This window comes from Trachurus japonicus, chromosome 22, assembly GCF_045865225.1.
Source record: "Trachurus japonicus isolate A0001 chromosome 22, Traja_1.0".
Lineage (NCBI taxonomy): Eukaryota > Metazoa > Chordata > Actinopteri > Carangiformes > Carangidae > Trachurus > Trachurus japonicus.
The window spans coordinates 9,829,719-9,852,153 of record NC_140928.1 but is presented as its reverse complement, the minus strand read 5'-3'; the positions used below and the strand labels follow the sequence as shown (position 1 = coordinate 9,852,153).

The following is a 22,435-nucleotide window of genomic DNA, read 5'->3' as shown; positions in this document are numbered from 1 at the left end:
CTTCAAGTGCTGCACCGTGATTCTTCAATCTAAAAAAAAAAAAAAAAAAAAAAAAATGCAAACACTAGGCCTTGCAAACAGGTGGGCGGGGGGCCAATCACACTACTTCCCCTCTGTTCCGTGTTTGGGAGCGTTAACGCTGTCACACCCACACGACTATCGCCGCTGCTGCTCGATTGCGTTCACATTGACAAAACAGTGTGACCAGGAAGTCAAGTCGATGCAGTGTCCCTCCGTGACCATGTCATTGTTGCAGGCTGCACACGCAGGCACTCGCACTATGGTAGGCCAAGCTTATCAGTCGTAATTGTTTATGATCCAATTAAATGTTAAAAGGTTTACCAGAAGTTTTGAAGGGTTTTGCTGTCACGTGTTGCTTTGAGTCAAAGGGCTGTACTGAGATCAAGTGCATATAGAAACAACAATGTCACAATGTTTCCACTGTTTCTTAAATGCATCAGACAATAAACAGAACAGGTGCAGTTTTTTCCTACTACAGGCTTCAATCCCCACCACCTGTTTGAGAGTCTACAGTTAGATAGACCTATTGCATCCATATGCATACATGCAAAACTCTTTAAATGATGTTTATTTAACACTTCTTAAACACAGTATAAATACAGAGAGTATACAGAAACACAAAAATTGTGTGTTCATGTGCCGTCTTGCAAAACAACACTTGTTGCTGTTGCTGTGAGCTTGAGACTGCAGCTTCCTGAAGAACAGACAAAAGACACGATTATCTCGCATGATCACTCTTTGGAAACCAGTTTTAGTGATTGCATTGCAATGCAATCACTAAATACAAACATCTACAAATATTACCATGCAGACGGCCAGACGTTACATGTCTCAAAATAGTAAACTGCAACGGTTTCGAAAGCGTCCTTGGTTTTAAAAAGAGAAGGAACTTGAAGTGTTTGTTGAGGGGAAGAGTGACGGGCATAATCAAAAGCTAGTACATTTGGCATAAATTAAAAAACTGACTGTCTAATAGTTACAGAAACACCCATGCACAAGCTTTAAAAACTCAAATCTGCCTTTAGCTCAGAGGAAGAACGTCTGCCGAACAGTGAAGATGTCTGTTTGTGTTTCTTCCTGTTCATGCTGTTTCCAGTGACTCATCTCAAAATGAGTAAGAGGAAAGGCAAAGTGATCGGCGATGTCACAGCTGTCAAGAGCCGTCGAGTTACAGCTGTTTGCAGTGAAGACCTACCAGATGATAGAAACCGTCATGGATCGTCCTCCAGCAGCATCACTCACTCTAATACAGTGAGTAAACTCCCCCCATGAAACACTTGACTCTTTGTCATTACAGCTCATTAGTTGGTGTGTAATGTTTCTCTATCTATTTCAGGGGGACATCGGCCTCATTGAGAGCATCGCCCTCAAGAATTTCATGTGTCACCACTTCCTCAGTCCGTTCCACTTTGGGCCCAATGTGAATTTCATCGTGGGCAACAATGGAAGTAAGAATGTGATCTGCTGCTGACTTTGGCCTGTATGTTTAATACTAGCAGTGGATGAAGCTACTCACTTTAAATGAAGACAACTTTATGCATCCATTCCCATTTGTTTTTTCATTTTACGTCACAGTTTAACTGATGTGTATTGGTCTGATGTCATGGCACATAAAACTCAGCAGTTTCTACTGTTTTAGATGGATAATTAGAGTGATAGATGGGAGAAAGTGATACAGTACATCCCTTAAAAATTTGTTTCATTATTGATTTATCTGCTGATAATTGTCTTGAACAATTGTATGACGCCTGAAAAAAGGTTTAGTAAAATGCTTCCGCAAAGCACAGGTTTTATTGTTGAAGTAGTAACTCCCTATAAGTAAAAATTAGGGAATATTTTTGCTTGGAAAATGACTTAATTGATAAATTATCAAGATAATTGTTGATTGCCTTTAGTCAAGACCAATTTTTTGTATTAAATAACAAATCACTGCAGCTCATATCCCACTTTTTTTTTAAGTGAAACTGTTTTAGTCAGGAATAATTATATAAGAAGCAGTTGCATAACATGAAGTTTACAATATAATATGCAACAAATAATTTGGTGTATAATAGAACTAGGCAACACGTGCAATTTATATGCGTTGTCAAAAAATGTCTGTGCACAAACTCGTCTAATTTCCTGTTTATCTGTTAGATGACTAAGGATTTGTTTATTCAGAGACAAGTGTTCCTCATCCGTCAGTGAAAGTGTGACTTATATTTATTTGCATATTGTCTGTAGTTCCACCTGTGGACCCGCACTTCTCTATTATATGCTTTCCATGTAATTATCAAATCTCTCATCTCTCACTGTTTTTTCACTTTAACTTCTCAGGTGGAAAAAGTGCCATCCTGACGGCTCTGATTGTTGGCCTCGGTGGAAAGGCAACTGTCACCAACAGAGCAGTGTCGCTGAAGGAATTTGTGAAGATGGGGGAAAAGTAAGTCACAAGACTATGAAATGTTAAACCCAGGCCGTGGTAGAAAAACAGGCATTAAAACAGTTTACTCTGCTCCCCAGTACTGCAGATATAACAGTGAAGCTGAGAAACCGAGGACCGGATGCTTATAAAAAGGACGTCTACGGTGACAGCATCTCCATCGAGCATCGGATCTCAAGTGACGGATGTCGGACCTGCAAGCTCAAGAGCAAATCAGGTGACTTTCCCCCGACTTCCAGACTCTCTTCATCTCAGGCCCAGTCCGTCCTAGTCTTAATAAACCTTCCCTATATTTCAAATAATCCAGACACGCACATGGAGTGAGGACAAAACACGTCAGTCACCTCCCGGCGCTGTATACATTCTTTTCTCCCAGTCAGGAATTTTCCCCCTATAAACTTTCACACATGCATTTTATATGCATGGCACTGTTTCCCTATTTTGTACCATCTGTGTCTCGTGTTTACACTCACATCTGGACACATGTTTTTCATAAGTTATAAATGTCACTGAGTCATTTTGTAAAGAAAAGGAACCAGAACTGCATCTGTGAGAACGTGTGTGAGACTGATAGACACGGTGTTCGAGTTGATACGTTTTCATTCAGTCATGGGTGGTCATGCTTTACTCTGCTGTTGTCCTTTCCCTTTCAACTGTAATGTGCAGCTACTGTAAATATTGTTTTAATTAATTAATTCAATTATTAGCTAATCCATCAGTTTCTTAATTGATCTTTTAGTTGTTTTGTCTTTAATGTGACAGAGACATTTGTTCCCTGTTTAAAAGGACTGAAACTGTTATTTCAGGAAACATTTGGCATTTTTATTTAAAAAATAAATAAAATTGATATTCCAAATAGTTACCAATTGATTTTAATCTAGTCTTTATTTCAGCTCTTCCAGTGCTATAGTAATAAGTGGCATGCAGTCAATATTACCCTCTGTCATTAGGTCATCTTATTTCAAACAAGAAGGAGGAACTGACAGCCATTTTGGACCACTTTAATATCCAGGTACGTCCTCAGGTTATTTTTTTCCTAAAAAATTGTTTACTTCTGGTGAATACACTGATTTTATTTTCTTACATGTTTAGTTTAGTTTATTATTACGGGACAGTGTACAATACCATTAATCAAGAACAGAGAAGAGATGGTTGTACCAGATTTAGCCACTAGGGCTAATTTCCATCTGTAGTCCCAACATAAAACTCACAATACAATCACAATAAAATACAGTTAGCAGAAAAAGAATTCAACGTAGGAATTATTTTTGTCTGTTTCATACACAACCAATCACATTTCAAAGCCTCAGCAGGACTTTTGTTTGTGTTTTCCAGTTGGATAACCCAGTGTCCATCCTCAACCAAGAGATGAGTAAACAATTCCTGCATTCAAAAAGTGAATCAGACAAGTATAAGGTACTTCGCCACCATGTCTGTTTTGAGCTTTCAATTTCAAGATTAAATCTGTTTAGAGAGGCCACAGTGCCTGCATTTTTTTCTTCAAGTATGTTTAAATAAACAGCTTTGTTTGTCATTCTCAGTTCTTTATGAAAGCGACTCTGCTGGAGCAGATGAAGAGGGACTACATCCATATCAAACACACTAAAACAGTCACACGACAGCAGGTTGAGAGACAAGAGGAGGTACTGTACTCAACACACAAACCTCTCACATTTTATTTCTCACATCAAGTATTTTGATCTGTTTCCAGTAATTCACAGTTTCCTGACAGATTTTAATCAAATATAATATTTACTTGATTATTTACTTATTTTTTCAGTGGAGGTGGATTTTTTTAAATCAATACCCGGCTTTTTAAATTGTTTTCATACTTTTCATTGTGTGTGTGGAACTAACAGTAACTCAGCTTGTTTTATATGTTTTCTTTTCTGTCTCTTCTATTTCTCTCTATCTCCTTATCCTCTTCCACTCCCTCCTTTGTACCTTTTGTTGTTAAAATTGCAAATAAAATGTGCTCGCTTGCTGACAATACGTTTGTCTGTTGTGATTTTGCAAAAATAAATTTTATTTAAAAGAAAAACAAACATTTCTGTCTATTTGCAGTGTCTCAAGGACCTGAAGCAAGAGTTTCTACAGAAGAAAGAAAGGTATGAAAATTTGTCGTCCTTCAGCGAGATGAAAGACTCTTTGGAGATTCTGAAGAAAGCGATGGCTTGGTGTTTGGTAAGAAATACGTCATCACTAGTGTATGAAATAAATCAAAAAGTCAGAGTTTCAGCTACCTCTTCTTTATAAGTTCTCATCGTTTCAGAAGGTATGAAAAGAAAAGAACACATTACCACATTATTTATCATTTCTATTCAGTACATAGTCTCCAATAAGTTCTTTCACTTGAACATGATCAAGGTGAATTTATTCATATCTTTTCTTAAATCAACACTTTCAGGTCAGAGACAAGGAGCAGTTGGTTCAACAGTTGGAGGAGGACATTGAAAAGGAGGACAATAATTACAAACACACGGAAAACCTTCAGCTCTGTCAGGTGAGCCACAAGTGTCCCTCTTCTGTTGAATATACAGTACACAGCTCTATTAATAAATGTTGGAGCTGTTTTCATGTTTACAGAGGTTGTTGTCCGATACAGAACACAGTCATTGATTTTACACGTTGTCTTTAAAGGTGCTGTCTTTGTTTTGTTGTTTTGTCTCCCACACAGACCAAGGTCATTCAAGTAGAGAAGAAGCTTCAGTGCTTCAAAACAAGAGGTGACAGTCTGAGAGAGGAGCAAGAGTCTCTATCAGAAGAAAGTCTCAAGTTGAGGGAGCAAGTGAAGATCATCAGCAGAGCTTACAAGGAACAGGAGGTACTGGGAGGGAAATATGACGACTTAGCTCTGTGTCGGTGCTAAGATGTGTTTATTACTTCTGAAAACATCAAGTCTACATCAGTTATTTTGGTTACAGTGACATAATCTTTTCCCACAGCTTGTTTATTTTCGGGCTGTGAACAAACTCAGACAGTCACAGCAGGAGCAAAACCTTCTGCAGGAGAAAATTAACAAGGCAAAAACAAGGTAACAAAACCTCCAAGTGACGTCCTCACCCTCAGACACACTAGTGCATTCAATATAATAATAAATTATATTTCTCACTGTATTATAGTGTAAGCGTGAGCAGCGATGGAGAGACAGAGTATACAAAGCGACAGAAGACCTTGTCCACTGTGAAGGAGCAGCTTGCACAGCTGGAGGACAAGTGCACAGAGCTGAATGAAGAGATCAAGAAGAAACATCAGGCACTTTTCAAAGGAAAAGAGGAGCGGGACAAACTGAGGTACGAGAATATGGTGTTCCACACAAACAAAGTGTAAAATGGGGGCAAGGGTAAAATGAGTGACAGTCAGTTTTTTTGTTTTTTTTTTACAAATCTAATGTTCAGACCCTGTTTGTATTCACTAGACTGGAGGAGAGAAATATCCAGGTTTCGTACGAGTCCAAGCTGAAGAGGAGGAATCAGCTCCTTGCCAGTCGATCTAACAAGCTGAAGAGGTTTGGAGATCATGTACCTGAGCTGCTCGGCTCCATTTCTGAAGCTTATTCTACAGGACGCTTTGTCAAGAAACCCATCGGCCCAATAGGTGACTTGTGTTTGGTTTTGTTTCGACTTCCTCCTTCATCATAAAAGGGATTAGATGGAACTTAAAGGAGCTGATTGATATGTTAGGAAACACTCCCTTGTTTAGAGGTAGATGAGAAGATGGTCACCACTCTGTCTGTTCACCAAGGATTGAGTTAGCTTAGCATGGCGTAAATGCAAGAAAACAAGGGGAAACAGCTAGCCTGATTTTGTCTAAAACATTGGACATGATCTTTTTTCTTTTTCTTTTTTGCCTTTGTTGTTTTTGCACATATTTGTATCAGGCATGTAGGTGTTTTAACCCAAAAGAAGATTTTATCAACAGATAGCGGTATAGAAAATGAATGAATCAACAGATACATTTACTCATCAATTTATTTATTTATGTATGTTGGAAATCAAGTCATTCAAAACCGTTTGCAGTGAAATAGTGAGTAAAGTTAAAGGGATAGTTCACCCTAGAATGATATTTCGCTCATTATCTACTCACCCTCATGTTGACTAAGGGCTGGAAGAATTTTCAGAGTCCACCGTCCCTTCTCTGAGTTACAGGGGGTCTTGGCGTAGCAGTGCATGTCCATATAACGGTTGCAAAGGGACACCAGAGCTCTTCGTAAAAAAACACACACAAAAAAACATCCAAATACCTCCATGATGCTCGTATGTAATGTCCGTCTTGTGCTGAAGCCCCAAATTGCGTAATTGTCCCGAAAAAAATTAAATTAGTCTATATTTTAAGCTTGTTTGTAGCGGAAGCTTCTTGAAGCTCCTCTTCCTGGTCCGTCCAAATCTCGCGTGATTTGCGCCGGCGTCAGTGCGGTTACTGCGAATCACGCGAGATTTGGATGGACTCTCAAACTTCTTCCAGCCCTTAGTCAACATGAGGGTGAGTAGATAATGAGCGAAATATCATTCTAGGGTGAACTATCCCTTTAAATAAAATATCTGTTTGCTCTCAGGTGCGTGCATCAGTTTGAAGGATCCCACATTAGCTATAGCTGTGGAGTGCTGTCTGCGCAGCTTCATGAAAGCGTTCTGCTGTGACAACTACAAAGACGAGGCCGTCCTCCAGGAGCTCATGTCTCACTATTACCCAAAGGGCAACAGGCCGCAGATCATCGTCAGCCCTTTCTCTGAAAAAGTTTACAACATTCACGGACGGTCAGTAACAGCAGCAGCAGCATTTCAGAGTGCATGACTTTTTTCATGCTTTACAAATTAGTTGTTTTCCCTCCCCTGGTGTTTTATAGGAAAGCATCTCATCCAGAATTCCCGTCTGTGCTCGACATATTCACAGCAACGAGTCCGATCATCATCAACTGCCTGATTGACATGAGAGGGATTGAATCAATTCTAATAATCAAAGTCAGTATCACACAAATGCAAGTTAATGCTGATTGCAGGTATGATTATTTTCACAGTCATAGAAATTGTTTTATCTTATTGCTATCTTACCTGTGTTTGGTTACAGGAGAAAGACAAAGCGAGGAAGATCATGCAGCACGGACGGCCGCCTAAAAACTGCCGCGAGGCGTTCACTGTCGAAGGAGATCAGGTTTATCCAAACCGTTATTACACCTCTGAGTTGACCATGGCCAAATACCTGGGTGGGGATCTTGAAAGTGAAATAAGGTAAATAAGATGTTTCTTACCAGCATCATTTTGTGTTTTTTAAAGGTCAAGACCTCTGTGACCTCACAAACACAATTTAAGTTGGTTGTTGAGTTCTAGTGCTGCTTACTTGGGTTCTTATGGGTTTATAAGTCGCTGTTCTTTGGGTTCTTCTGCATTTGTTCTCTTTAATGTTTTTGCTTTTATCTCAAAGCATTTTTTAAACCCTTGTTTTGAAGGCGCAATGTGTCAGAGGAATTATTATTGTGATCATTAATAAGATTAAGTGTGATGAAAATTTACATCCAAATAGTCAAAGTTCAACTGTGACACTACTGTGTGATGCTCTGTAAAAACATTTGGCCATTATTCAGTGTTTTAGTCCTACGTTGCCTGATTTCTCCATTGAAAGCACACAAATGTGAGGTTTTTTTGTGTCCTCACTCTCCTTTACATCAGGGAACACACACGTTTATTGCTATTGACACAGTCTTATAAAGAGAACTTGGACTTTTCCAATGTATAAATGATGACATTTGACGCTAACATATAGAGAAATCCTCCAGCCTTAAGTGTTATATTTTTAGAGACTGCTCCTCCCTGATGTCAGATGGAGCTAACTGGAGTTTTTAAAGGAGGCTCATGATGTGGCTGTTCAATGTGAAACATTTACGACGGCGTGGACTTGGAGTCTCGAGTTGAGCTCAAGTTGATGTTTCCTGTCACAGCATGTTGGAGTCAGACCTGGAGAATCACCAGGCTCAGCTGTCCAGGTTTCAGCTCCACGTGACCTCTGTGACCGAGGACATCTCAAGAATGGAGAGCGAGCTGAACAGCACCATCATGACCCTGAAGAGGACCCTAGTCAGTGAAGCGTTGTTTCTCTTTCTATGTGCACCACAGTCTGTTTTAACTGCTGCTTGGTTTACATTTCACCCTTTGGATTTTTTTCTCTGTCTCCCTCCTCCTGTTTTTTTCTTTGCTTCCCTTTGTGCTCTCTGCAAGTGGAAATATTGATTATATTGATGCCGTGTCATCTCACAAATAGTTTCACTGTTTTCTTTGTTCTTAATGCAGGCCTCTGCCAATCAAGTCAAGGCAACAGTGACAGAGCTGGAGACGGCTGGAGAGGAGCAAATCGATGACATCAGCTCCTTGGTGACAGTTTAAATTTGTTTTTTTTGTTTGTTTGTTTTTTTTTACCTTTTTAACACAGACATGAATCCTTCCATACATAGACATACTGTAAGTAAAGTCTAATGTCTTCTATTCCCTGCAGGAAGAAGTTGCCCGTGAGAACCAACACAAAATCGAGGCCGAGAAGCAAACTGTTGACGAAGCAAAGAAAATGCTCGACGAACACCAAAAGATGGTTGAAGACATCGGCTGCGAGTACTCGTCAGTTAGAGACAGGATTGATCAGCTGTCTGAGGAAATGGAGCCACTGAAGGTGCAGTATCACACCGCTGTTTTACTTTGTTCAGAGGCTAAAAGAAAGAAACATGAAAACATCTCTTTGCCAAAATGCTACTTCCGTTGTCTGTTTTCATCTGTGAATCATTTAAATTTAAAGGGATAGTTGAACATTTTGGCAAATTGGCCCATTGCAATAATCCCTATAGTCATAGCAGTAGGTTCGTTACCTTTATTTGTCAGTGAAAGCTATTTTTAGAACGGCGGAGCAGAGCCGCAAGCTGCTCAGAGCTACGCTACGGAGGCTAATGGGATTTCTTGGTTTCCCTCATCAAACTCATCAAATACACAATCCAACAACTCCAAAACGCTCTGGTGGACAAGTTGTGACCTGCACATTCACCTCACTATGAGATAATAACAGAACGTTACGAGACTGAGTTGTTTTCGAGGTAAATGCAGAGACTGTTGATGAAAAACTGTCCCTGAAGGCAACGCGCATCAGCTGTTTTGCATGAATTTACCTCGAAAACAACTCTGTCTCGTAACGTTCTGTTATTATCTCATAGTTCAGTTCAGTTCAGTTCATAGCGCGGTGAATATGCAGGTCACAACTTGTCCACAAGAGGGAAACCAAGAAATCCCATGAGCCTCCGTACCGTAGCTCTGAGCAGCTCGCGGCTCTGCTCAGCTCGGCCTTTCTAAAAATAGCTTGCACCGACAAATAAAAGTAACGAACCTACTGCTATGACTATAGGGATTATGGCAATGGGCCAATTTGCCAAAATGTTCAACTATCCCTTTAAAGAGTTTTTATTTTGCTCCAAAGATCGAGTCTGTTTTTAAATCTCCAGAACTGGTGATAGTGAAATTATTTGTTATTTCATCATTTTGTCCCCGTAAAGGAAGAGCAGCTGAAACTGGAGGCCGAGTGCACGAAGCACGAACGAAACCTCAAGATTTTCGAGAGCAAACTCAAAGCTCATGAAGACAACATCCAGGCCATGAGGAGCGACCTCGCCCAAAGAGAGGAAGAGTTGGAGGTAACAAGAGCTCAACTATATCTGGTCAACAGATGGTTTTCTTCCACTAAAGCACTGTAGCTCTCAGTTACATCACATGTGTTGACAGGAGTTCGTGGCCAAAGCCTCAAAGATCAGCCCTGAGCGGCAGCAGGTGACCGGCAGCACCAAGAGCGTCGACACGGAGATCACTCGTCTGAAGAAGAAGATGAAGGTGTACGAGAGCAGCCACGGCGAGCACGAACGGGTGGTCAGGTGAGAAATCACAAGCTTTCTGAAAACATCTGTGACAAAGTGTCGCCTCCTCACCCGCCCCTGTTTTAGTCGTTGTCGATGCAAAACACTTCTCAGAGACGGAGCTGCTTTGCTAATGGCTGACTCTCTGGGCCGCAGTTTTTCCATGAGCTGTTTGTCTGACTGCAAATGCAAATGTGCTCATAAAATACACATGTAGCTACTCAAGTTGATGGTGCTTGTGCATAATTTACTTACTGTTTCATTTTATGCTACTCTATACCTCTACCCTACAGCATTTTAGACAATATGAGTCTAATTCAACGGCCCTGCAGAAACTAACCAGGGCGAAACCAGTTTTTGTCGAAGCTCCTTTTGAAAGGTGTTGTAGCCACTTTTATACCGATGAGAGAAGACTTAATAACCGAAAAGCCTCTCTGTACTACGTCTTCCAAAATCACCATCAAGCTGAATACACACTTCCATAACACAGTTTCCACAAAAACTGAACATTATAACCTCAGTGAAGGAGGATTTATGACCAGACTTTTGAGACTGTTGTGCATTTTATGTTCTTTGATCATAAATAATGTAGCCTAAGTCATAGTATTACACTTGGGACCACCAGAGGCTTCATGATACAATATTATTTTGATGCCTAAGTTACGATACAATATTATTGCCATTTTGCAATAATTTTACAATATCCTGGTTATTGCAATAAGACATTGATACACCGTAATTATCTTTTTGCAACTACAGATTTTGTCTCAAAAGCAAAATTTTGTCAAGATATTTTTTATCTATTAGGATGAAGTTCTCAGTTCTCAATTATTCTTGAGACAGACAGTCATAAAAAATTAAATTTCACACAGTAAAAGATCAATACTTGGCATCTGTGAATCGATACAACATTGCCATGCAAATATTACAATACTGTGCTGTATCCATTTCTTCGTCCCACTTGAGTTAAGTTTAAAAGACTTTTTAAAATGTGTCATTAGCTGGGTTTCCATCCAAGTCGTATCGAATTTAAAAGCGGATTTTGTGAAAATGCGCAAAAAGCAAAGCGAATTTATGCCCGTTTCCATTCATTAGTGTTTTGCGATTAGGAGGAGTGCACCGTGAGATTACGTCATAAGAGAGCGTGAATGTATCCAACAGTTGACACTCAGCTGACACTCAACATCATGGACAATTTACGTAGGCTACTTTCCGGACTATAGACGCACCTGTATAATCCGCACCAGCTACATTTTAAAAGAAAATACATATATAGGCCGCACTTGAATATAAGCTGCAGGTTTTCATGTTGTAACATGAGATATTTACACAGTAAGACAGTCGGGAACTGTGACAGTCCGCTCGCTTTTCCGCTGTTTTGGTTATGCTCCTCTCCTCCATGTGCATCTGTTTACATACGAAGCCGGAGAAAAATCAATAAGTTACATAACGATGTTACGGCGTGTGTTTGTGTAGTCTTAACCGTCATCAAAAGATTATGGGTTACGGAGCGCGTTTGTGTTGCGGTGCAGAGAGGAGAGCTGGGAGACCGGGGCGTCGCTGGGTGAAGTCCAGCAGCTTCACCCACAAACTCTGCCTCAATTCGCATAATCTGTTTCCATCACAAAAACTCGCATTTCCTTTATTCGATACGCTGACAAATCCACCCCCTCCAAGCGTATAAACTTTTATGCGCATTTACTGCCTTTATTCGAATTTCTGGCGTTTCCATTCAAGTATTTATGCGCATTTTCACAAAATGCGCATAAGAAAAGGTGGATGGAAACCCAACTATTGTCATCGTTTTTATAGCATGGCCTTACAACTTATGCTCGATGTAAATGGTTTCTTCATTCACATAACTCAATATGACCCTTTGAAGGTTTTTAAGGCTAACAGGCTAATGTAAATAATGGTAATAATGGTGCAGCAGTGGTTCGAGGTCTTAAAGAGCCTTCCAGCTTCCCTCAGATTTTTCAGCTGTTTTCAGTAGGTTTCACTTTGAGTCACCACGTCAGACAAAAACTGTGCCTCTGTCCACTGAGGTTCAACTTGTCCAATGAAACTTCTCCTGCAATCAACAGCTTTTCCTACCGCATACCTCAATCCAATCTGCCCGTTGGCCATCGCTAAATCCTCCTCTGCCCTCATTTCACACGTGCACACTGAAGACTGAAGTGAGAAAAATATTTAGGGTATGCCAATCTCTTCTCTTCTGCCCTCATTAGGGAGTACGCCGAGGCTCTGGCTCTCTACAGAGAGAAAACCAACCAAGTGCGAGACCTGCGGCGGTTCATCGATCGACTCGATAACATCATGTCAGACAGGCAGAACAGATACAAAATAATGCGTAGGTAAATAACGGCCTTCAACATTTAAAAAGCTATTTTAATTGTCAAAAAAGAAAATCCGCTTCTGTCTGACTCCTCCTCCCTCCGGCAGGTCTCTCTCTGTCAGATGCAAGTTATACTTCAACAACTTCCTGATAAAGATGAACTGCTGTGGCTCAATGATTTTCGATCACAACAATGAGACGCTGTCAATCTCGGTATGTCGACTCATCTCTTACTGTTCATGAAAAGCGGATACAGATGTATGCCTGTATTTGTCTTACAGCATCTTTTTTTCCTTGTTTAATTCTGTAAAGATAATCTGTGAGATATTTAATTGATTGAATTGAGTTGAGTTTTACACACACTATCACTGTCTCATATTTTCTAAGTGTTGTTTCATAAGAAGATGTTTGTGGTTTGAAGAACCAAAAACCATCTCCTCCCTCAGGCTTCTCTCTGGAGCTCTAGCAGCAATAGATCAGAGAGCCAATCAGACAAGAGGAGGCTCTGAACGTCTCTTCTGATTGGCTGACTGTTTTGTGAATAACAGAAATGAAGCATATACAGCAAAGCAATCAGAGAAACTGAATAACCCTGTTATGTTCAATGGTGGGCGGGGCTTGGGGAGTGGACCAGTAGCAGTGACTGCTTTGGTGTGACATCACAAAGTTACAGAAGTCCTGACAACCTTTTTTTTTAAAGTTAATTTTCTGAATACAGGCTGTGTGTTTTCTCTGTGGACTGAGGCTTTGATACCTAGATACCTGGAACCTAGACCTGCTTTATAATCAGAAAATATATTTAAAAAATCTACTTTTATAGACAATGGTACCTTTAAATTTGCATCCTAGTGGTGAAGGGGTTTAAGACTCTGACCATGCACTTTACTCTGCTGTTTTTCTAAATGTTTATGAAAAACAACAAAACACTGGTACCAATTTACAGCCTGTTGTGGTACTTGTAAAAGGTGAAGCCTCCGGGCCGGGAGGATGATGGTGTGAGTGACATGAGGTCGCTGTCTGGCGGTGAGCGCTCCTTCTCCACTGTTTGCTTCATGCTCTCCCTGTGGGAAATCACAGAGTCCCCCTTCAGATGCCTCGATGAGTTCGACGTCTACATGGTGAGTACACAACAACAAAACAGACATCAGACACACAGTTAATCTGCTCAGAGCCAAGAAGAGAAGCTGAGCAAAAGTTTGGCTCCGACTCACTTTGATTACCAAGTCCGCTTCATTTTTCTTGGCAGGATATGCACAATCGGAGAATTTCTCTGGATCTCCTCCTGGAGCTGTCAGAGCGGCAGCACCTCCGACAGTTTGTCTTCATCACTCCCATGACCACCAGGTGACGCTCTATCTAATGTTTCTCTTTGTTTACATGCTCTACTTTCCATATTAACCTTCTTTTTTTCCAGGATGTTATTATTTTCACTGTGAAAAATGATCTTTGTCCATTTTAATGTTCATGTGAGCATGATCACGACGCGTCAGTCATGGTTTTTACTCTAAATTACACAAGTGTGATCTGCAAAACTGAAACATTCAGTTCATGTTCTCTGAGAAAAGGTGTTCGTCCATTCATAAATTCAGGATTTTAAGAAAATAATTATTTTTTTTAACCTATCAGATGAAACATTTTTTAAAGCTGAATATTTTTACATGCCTTTAAAACAAGTTTGCCTCCACAAGATTAACTCAAAGATTTTTTTAGTCCTCAATTATGAGCCATTATACAAATTATTATATTTTCATAAACCAAACAAAAAGAAATAGATAATTTGATATTAATTCATTCATTAATCCATCCCTCTAGTGCTTTATTCTGTTTTTAATTTGTGTTTATTTTAGACTGAGCAGTGAATTGATTTTAAATAAGTAATAATAAACTTCATTCATTAATGTGTTTTCTTATCTGAATTAATTAATTTCATTATACTGAGTCTGGCTTTTAATAGTTTTCAGTTGCGTCATTTAATTAAGTGTTTTTATTTTTTAATTGAATAAAAACATGAAAAATAGATATTGTTATAACTATTCAAGGGATGGAAAGAAGAACTTTTTCATTAAATTTACAGACTGATAAATTTGTGTGCGTGTCGTGACCTCACAAAAAACACATTAATGAACTAACCTGTATATCCATCAGTGAAATTGCTTGTATAAATACAAAGGTGTGGTGGTTCTGCAGCTCAGCTGTATTTTAATGTTTCATTCCTTTTTAAAAGGTATAAAAATCTGAAATATTCTTTATTCTTCAAATGCTGCCACTTCAGGTGCCAACTGTCCCTGTTTGTCTGAGGAATTTAATTCAACATGTGACTTATGTTCAATGACAAACTAAATGAACCTGTGACTGTGTTTTTCAGGAGTCTACCTAAAAGCAGACTCATCAAAATCCACCAGCTTCAAGATCCAGAGAGAAGCCGCAGTGATGAGGATGTTTGAGATGAGCTCCAGTGACCAAACATAATGATGTACATAAGGAATGTTCACCTGCACTATTACTGTATATTTCAGTATAACTGTATGTTAATGTCTATTGTGTATCTATGAGAACTATTAACCTTTTACTGTTGTACTTTTCACTTTGAATCTTTTTTTGTATCACTGTTATTTTCACTTTGTTTTTTAATCATGACAGTTCTCCAGGTACTGCTACCTGGAGTTTTTTTTACTCAGTATTAATGTTCAGAATATTAATATTATATCATGGGCGCAGGGAGGCTGTGGAGACGCTTGTTGATCGTAGCGACTGTGGTCAGTTTGAGCAACCAGCAGCTTGTCACTAACTGTAACTGGGATGTCACAGAAACAGCACATTAAAGAAAAAAACCTATATACCTAACGCACACAACATTGTGTGTCACGTTACAAAGCTCATACAGTATACTGTACACTGTAACTTTTAGGATGAAATACTGTTGGAGCTCACCAGGCACTGACTGGTCTCATTGTCTTTTACACATTTTGGGTTTTTATGAAATTCAGTCAGCAGGTCTGGAATGATCTATTTCTGTTTTTGTAATGCAACAAATGAACTGAACATATTAATTTTGTACTTCCAATGTCTATAATATGTGTAATATGATGCCCTGAAGATGTTTTTAAGAACTTTCTTTTTACCTCAAGGGTGTGGTTTAATCCATGAAACCAGGACTCTTCTCAATCTGTCAGTGTTATATATTTTACAGGCATTTTTTTCTGTATAATTTCCTCCTAATTACTGATCCGGCAGCTGTTCACAGCTGTTAACTGTAATTTCTGTGAAAAACTGTAACCACTGTTTTAGAATAAATCTTGAGCAGAAATCAAAGAATTTTCCTTTGGATCATAAGTGTCACATACACACATACACACACACATACACACTCAGGTCTTTCCATCCATGTATTTCATTTATCCAGCCATACAAAACAGCTCACATAGAAATGAAATCAAAAGCCGAGGCTGGTCTTCATTAAGTGCTCCTGTCAGTCTGTGTCTTTTGAAAAAAGCCTGTTGATGGTTTATTCATTTTAATCACTACAGAATTAAGTTTGGGTGCAACACATGCCACATGTATAAAAGAATACAGTCACTTGTATAATGATTTTTCATATTTGATATAAACATTTACTAGACAAAGAATCTGACATGGTGACTGGAGTGAAATGTATAAATAATAGAGACATTTTTAAAGCCATGGTTGATTTCTCTGTTGTGTTATTGACAGAACGGTGAGAAGCTTCTGCCACCTCCACTACTGTAAGTGGACTACAAGCAGACACTCAGTCCATGCTTGCATAGCCTAGAAATGGGGAAGCAAAACAGTTGAAAGAGAATTTCCGCATTAACCGTAGCCTACATCATCATCATCGTCATCGTCATCATCATCATCATCATCATCATCAACCAGCTGCCGTCCCCGTCACTGAAATGCTCTTTCAAAAGCATCATCATACACCTCTCCTGAGGGTTCTGCATCTTTAATGATCGCCGCAAACATAATAAACTAGAAGATGAGACCGTTCAATAAAAAGTTTCTCCTTACAAAAGAGTTTCAGGAATGCAGTGTGTCCAGTAAACATATATGAGGCTTTTTCTTCCCCTGCCCTTCTTTTTTTTCTTTTTTTTTCTTTCTTTTTTTTTGCTGTTTTGGAAGTGGAGCCACTTTCACAAGGTCCCCAGCCCAGAGAGTGAGCTCCCAGCATCATCATCAGGGTCAAAAGCCAAGACTGTACTCGTTTTGCAGTGCTCTTCGTTTCTGTAAACATGTTGATATGTACAGAGTTAAGTTATATTTAAGTCTAAATCAAAGAAGCAGCCTGAAAAAAGAAGCCAATTTGGGATCGTTGTGGGGAATAATGCATGAGTACTGCGCCTAATGACAGCGGCAATTTTTGGCCTCTCCTCCAGATTAAGTGGCAGCAGTACAAATTAAAATCAGAAGAGGGATGATGCTCCATAAATATATTGACTTTCATCCCAGAAGTCACTGAAGCAGGAAAAAACATAATACAATGTTTATGTGAAAGCGCTTCCTCGGTAATTAGCCAACTGCAACCCAAATACTACCTTTCAAAAACTCAAGTGTCACACATACACGTGTACCAAATGGAGGGAAGCATGCTCCCACATTACTGGAGGTGAACTAATGGTCTCATGAGTCACATACTGTACATCCCATGCAACAATACTAAATGAATTTTTGGAGGGTTTCTCTTTTATAACCACCTAAAGATGCAAAAGGTAAGAGATTATATTTTTTTTGACACATAATATATGCATGCAAAGAACCTGCTCGTCTTGGTTCCACCGTGTGAAAACAGCAGGAAGCCAGGACAGGAGCCTCTCTATTCTCCAAGAGCTCAACAAGTCTGGATAGCAGAGACAGTTACAATTATCATAGGAATTATTGTTTTGTTACTAGTATGTAAAGCGTACAGTATTTGCAGCAGTGAACACTGGGGATCCTAAATACTGCAGGAACATAATTGAATGCAGTGCTCCACTGATATACAAGCTAGGGGTTGAAGGAGAATGTATGGGGGGTTACTGTGCACAAATCACATTGGCATGTTTTGAAATAGAAATGTATGATATCTTATAGCTATATTTAAAATTATTCAGCATTTGACATTCTCATGCATACAACCACAAGAAGCGAGTCCATTGAAAAATAGTCCAAGCATTATTTTTTTTTCCTGTGGAAATGGCAGAGAACCTAATGAGACATTAAAACATGTGCTGCTGTCCAGAGTGTGTGGATTACAGACGGGGGAGAGGAAGCGAGCGAAGAGGGGCGGGGAGGAAGAGGAGGAGGAGGAGGAGGAAGAAGAAGAAGAAGAAGAAGAGGGGGCCGGCGGCTCACTTCTGCATGTCACACTGCAACAGGAGCACGATGGACGGGTCGCTCTTCGCCGCCTCTTTGAACTCGTCCAACGAGATCTGGTCGTCGTTGTTCTTATCCATTTTGCTGAAGATCTTGTCCACCCTCTGCTCTGGTGTCAAACCGTCCTCGTTCATCTTCATCATGATCACAGTGCCCACCATTTTGTAGATCGCCTGTGGGCAGTGAGACGCAGTCAGAAATTAGCAGAGGATTGTGGTTCATTATGTAATCCAGCGGAGCCTACATGTGTTTGTGTGGATCAGTGATTTCCAACCAGGGTTGCTCGGACCCCAGGGGGGTATTTAGGCAGGGTTACCAGGGGCTGTGTGGAAAATGAAACGAATTAATTCAACTAAATAAACTTTGTGAAAATGAATTTCATATGTTTCTGTTGAGGGGGACAATAAACAAGCAAATTGGTGTGAGGCCGATTGTAAATTTAGCACAAAGGCTGAAAATAATGAGCCAGAAATAATTAGTGGTGATGGACAAACTGTTAAAATAGCAGAATTAATGGAAAAAAATGTAGCTGTTAGGTAGCGGTGGGGTGGAGGCCCCACAATATGATATAATCACAGTATTTACGTCATAGTATTGGGGTCTTTTGCAATATCCTGAGTATTGCATCACCATATTGTGTTACACTGTGATTAATTTCCTTTTTTCAACTGCACTTTATGTCCCAAAAGGCCTGAAGTCACTTTTATTCTTGCAAAATGAAATCACAGAGAACACAGTCATAGAAAGTACTCTACTGTTCTAGTACTAAAAAGTTCCCACACCCACTTTTTTTTTGTCCTTTACATATGTTTGCGTTCTTGGTTTTTATTGTGTTTTTTTATTGTGTTTGTGTTGTGCATTATCTTGTGTTGTTGTGATTTGTAACAGCGGAAGGCTGTGATCTTGTGTTGCTTTTCTGATGAGCTTGTCTTGTCGCAAAACGAAAATGAAAAATGAAAAAGTTTACAGCCCTGTTGTTAGGTATTACCATAGACTGGGTATTACTAACAAGTTTGCAACTGTTTGGTAAAAATACTGAATTAGCGAACAGTATGGATGCAAACTTGACCAAAACAATCTCTGTTGTATAATGTATAGTGTCTATAGTGTATTTGCAATATGGTGGATGACATTAATGGAGGGTACTTGAGTCGATCTGAGAGAGCTGTGGGGGGTGTGGCAGGTTGGGAACCACTGATGTAGATGCACAGGAATAAAACGCAGGCCACATTTATCACTACAGGAACTGTCAATATGCTCCAATATCACGGAGACCTATCAGATTTACTACACTTATAGTGTTTCCAGAAATGGCCTCTAATGTAATTCAATACAACTGCAGTTCTGTCGTTATGAAACTGCGTCTGTACTCAGGGCACTGCAGGTGTGCAGGAGGCTGATAACAACCAAAAACAGAGCCAGTTCCCCTGATGAGCGAGGGCTTAATGACCGGATAATCCCCTCACCTCGATTATCTCCAGCATCTCCACTCTGGTGATTTTGCCGTCACCATCCAGGTCATACATGTTGAAGGCCCAGTTGAGTTTCTGCTCGAAGCTGCCGCGGGATGTGATGGACAGGGCGCAGATGAACTCTCGGAAATCGATGGTGCCGTCTCCGTTCTTGTCAAAGGTTCTGAAGGCGTGTTGTGCGAATTTCGACGCATCACCATAAGGGAAGAACTGCAAAAAATAAAAATAAAAAACGTGGGAGAGAGCCGTTCAATAATTCAACCAAAGGGCTTTGAATAATAAAAAAAAAAAAGAGAGGGTCTGTTGTGACAGCAGTGATGGCAGGACTTCTTTATAGAAGATAACTCAAAAGAGAGGATGTGGTTCACACACACAGACCTTGACATAAAGCTGCTGGAACTCCTCCAGGTTCAGCCTGCCAGTGGGGCAGTCTTTCAGGAAGCCTTTGTACCACTGCTTCAGCTCGTGCTCATTAAACTCTGTGCTCTTCACCAGATCCTCCATCACCTCTGGAGTCAGCTTGCTGTTCTGCTTTCCCATGGTTCCTGTGGTGCAAGAACACGTGAATAATGCATTTATCTATGCTTGAGCGATGGCAGCATGAACATCTCCAGCTTTGCAGCACAGAGAATAAAAGGAAAAAAAAATCCACTTCAAACTCGAGTTATGGGAGAGGGCGTGGATGTTTTTAATCATTTAATTTATTTTTTGCCTGTTTTGTTTGGTGAGAGGGGCAAATGTCTCCCTGGTGCTCCCTGTTCTATTTCTGTCCCCCCCCTCATCCCTTTCAGCCTGTTTGTGCCAGTCTGTGGCCCGGGTAGCTCTGACCTGGATCATCACCGTCAGAGCAGATCCAGTTCATCAAATGTTCGATCGCTGCTATCAAGTTTCCACTGCAAACACTGTCCTATAACCTGACAATGACAACAAAGCCTGTGCTGGGTTGTAAAGAGGGGCACCGCTGCAGCAAATCCAGAGACCTGAGTGTGGACACTGCACAGACATAACACACACACAGACACAGGGGGGGGGCTCTGTAATCTGGATCAGTAGGGGAATATAGCTTATAACATACTGGTCTGTATGTAATATAGTGTTTAAGCCAGTTGTGGGCCAATCCACAAACCAATCTGCCTGGATTAGGTCCTTATCCACACTGACGGCTCCAAGTTGAACAACCGCACCAGAGCAGCCCTGTCAGAAGATGCATGAATTATTGACTCCTGATGTGGGAAATGACTTAAACTGGGAAGGATTGCGTCAACTCCTCCGTTCATAATTTAACAAATGAGACAGCAGAATATTCTTTGCTTGTATGTGAACACAGGCCATTGTGAGAATAATCACTGCTTGACACCAACATATGGTCCACATCTCTGCAGCAACAGCAGCAGCAGCAGCAGCAGCAGCAGCAGCATGACAGCAGGCTGGACAGCTCCACCAACACCACCACCACCAACACCAGCAGCAGCAGCAGCAGCAGTAGCTGTAGCAGAGGCAGCACTGCATTGGCTCAGGCCTTCCACAACAAACAGCACAAATGTGTCGCTGCAGCTCAAATCAATGCAAAACCACAGCCGTTCCCGTGCATCCCCTGCGTGCGTGTCACATCACCAAACCTGACGAGCTATGGCTGCCTAATTATTACAGCCCACCGATCCGGGGCTTTAACATCTAAAAAATGGGCTTCGGTGAATGACCTTGAGGACAAGCGTTTTTATGCAGGAAAATAACAAAACGAATATGTTTGATGTGTGTGAGCGAGCGAAAGCACAGACACACACATAGCACCGAGTGGCCGAGTCTGTGTGTGTGTGTTTTAGGGGAGTAAATATCCGCCGCATATTTCGCACAGGCCACAGGTACGAGCAGCTTGTTGTGCCCGAGCAGATGCTGCTTTATTTCACGCTTTGGGGCAACGACATCTGAGTTAATGCTACTGAAGCTAACCGCCTCCTGCCGGAGCTCAGGCGGAGACGCTGCTGCTGCTGCTGCTGCTGCTGCTGCATTCCGATGGAAACGACGCAGTGAGAGTATTTTTCACCAGAGCCACATCTCAGCTGCGCGCACCGGGGCGAGAAAACACGTCCAAAAAAAAAAAAAAAAAAAAAATCTCACATGCAAACACACCTTTTTTTCTTTCTTTCTTTTTTTTTTTTTTAACCCACGAAGCAGCTGCTGCACCCTCCGTGCCACCGCAGAGCCACGTTAGCTGTGCACGTAAAAGCCAATTAATTACGCAAATCTTGGTGACATTTCCCCCTCCTCCTCCTCAAATGATCCCCTGACTGTCTTATTTCTGTTTTTTTTATAATTATTATTTATCTTGTCTCCGGGCAAAATGCACAGGCTTTATTTTAAGGGATGCGCAGGTGCCCAGTGTGCCAGCCCTCCGCTCGATCCCATTCATCCAAACAAGAAGGAAAATATGAAACATAATGCGTGACACATTCACACGAACCGTCCGCCGCTCGCCGCATCCACACATCTGAACATCTAGCACGACATGTTCATCTTGCAAGGCGATCACTTCTTACCTTTTTTTTTCCACAGCCTATATTTGGTGATTCTCAATGGGAATCAATCTGCTCTGGCTTCTGCAAAGTACAGAAAACCCCCCCTCTTCCGATGGAAACGTTTGCCCAAAAGGGATTATTCTCAGCACTCGCTTCGCCTCCTTAAAAAAAAGAAAGCACACACTCACACACGTCCTCCTCGCACACACATATGCACACGAACACCCCGCTAATGAAATTTCTGGATTTTCCCGACGTTATTCCAGATGAGGCGCAGCAGGGACCGATCCCACGCCAGTCTTTGGTTATGCGACTACAGGAGCGCGGCGTCACCCGTGTGCATCACAGCCTGATCATAAGTTCACTGTTGCTCTGCTGCTCCGTTTGGGTTCAGCTGCTGGATCCCGGCACTGTATCACC

At 40.8% G+C, this 22,435-nt stretch overlaps 2 protein-coding genes across 3 annotated transcripts; one reads left to right on the top strand and one right to left on the bottom strand.

Annotated features, from left to right (window-relative positions):
• Positions 1 to 173: 173 nt before the first annotated feature.
• smc6 (structural maintenance of chromosomes 6) lies at positions 174 to 16,690 on the top strand. 2 transcript variants are annotated; one of them, XM_085768348.1, is made up of 28 exons: positions 175 to 283; positions 1,118 to 1,272; positions 1,358 to 1,469; positions 2,338 to 2,443; positions 2,524 to 2,660; positions 3,394 to 3,455; positions 3,779 to 3,859; positions 3,985 to 4,086; positions 4,508 to 4,627; positions 4,851 to 4,946; positions 5,121 to 5,267; positions 5,389 to 5,477; positions 5,566 to 5,736; positions 5,862 to 6,040; positions 6,999 to 7,200; positions 7,290 to 7,404; positions 7,511 to 7,671; positions 8,379 to 8,514; positions 8,728 to 8,808; positions 8,930 to 9,100; positions 9,969 to 10,106; positions 10,195 to 10,340; positions 12,551 to 12,676; positions 12,765 to 12,870; positions 13,623 to 13,775; positions 13,904 to 14,001; positions 15,023 to 16,512; positions 16,552 to 16,690. In XM_085768348.1, the coding sequence occupies exons 2-27, from the start codon at positions 1,132 to 1,134 to the stop codon at positions 15,099 to 15,101; spliced, it is 3,255 nt and encodes a 1,084-aa protein (XP_085624474.1). In that variant the 5' UTR covers positions 175 to 283; positions 1,118 to 1,131; the 3' UTR covers positions 15,102 to 16,512; positions 16,552 to 16,690. The 2 variants fall into 2 exon arrangements, with proteins under 2 accessions (XP_085624475.1, XP_085624474.1); XM_085768349.1 differs by lacking the exons at positions 15,023 to 16,512; positions 16,552 to 16,690 and having other exon boundaries at positions 174 to 283; positions 12,551 to 12,672; positions 13,904 to 13,990.
• Positions 16,139 to 22,423, bottom strand: vsnl1b (visinin-like 1b). The gene is made up of 4 exons (XM_085768350.1): positions 22,041 to 22,423; positions 19,878 to 20,046; positions 19,494 to 19,709; positions 16,139 to 18,200 (listed from the first exon to the last, which is right to left on the bottom strand). The coding sequence occupies exons 2-4, from the start codon at positions 20,037 to 20,039 to the stop codon at positions 18,003 to 18,005; spliced, it is 576 nt and encodes a 191-aa protein (XP_085624476.1). The 5' UTR covers positions 20,040 to 20,046; positions 22,041 to 22,423; the 3' UTR covers positions 16,139 to 18,002.
• Between the last annotated feature and the right edge of the window lie 12 nt (positions 22,424 to 22,435).

Bases quoted from the DNA above. Each gene is read 5' to 3' on its own strand.
- smc6 (XM_085768348.1), top strand. From the start codon at position 1,132: ATGAGTAAGAGGAAAGGCAAAGTGATCGGCGATGTCACAGCTGTCAAG. The intron at 2,661-3,393 runs GTGACTTTCCCC...CTCTGTCATTAG, and splicing joins CAAGCTCAAGAGCAAATCAG to GTCATCTTATTTCAAACAAG. The intron at 5,478-5,565 runs GTAACAAAACCT...ACTGTATTATAG, and splicing joins ATTAACAAGGCAAAAACAAG to TGTAAGCGTGAGCAGCGATG.
- vsnl1b (XM_085768350.1), bottom strand. From the start codon at position 20,039: ATGGGAAAGCAGAACAGCAAGCTGACTCCAGAGGTGATGGAGGATCTG. The intron at 19,710-19,877 runs GTCTGTGTGTGT...TATTTTTTGCAG, and splicing joins TCCAGCAGCTTTATGTCAAG to TTCTTCCCTTATGGTGATGC. The intron at 18,201-19,493 runs GTGAGGGGATTA...CACTGCCCACAG, and splicing joins AGATGCTGGAGATAATCGAG to GCGATCTACAAAATGGTGGG.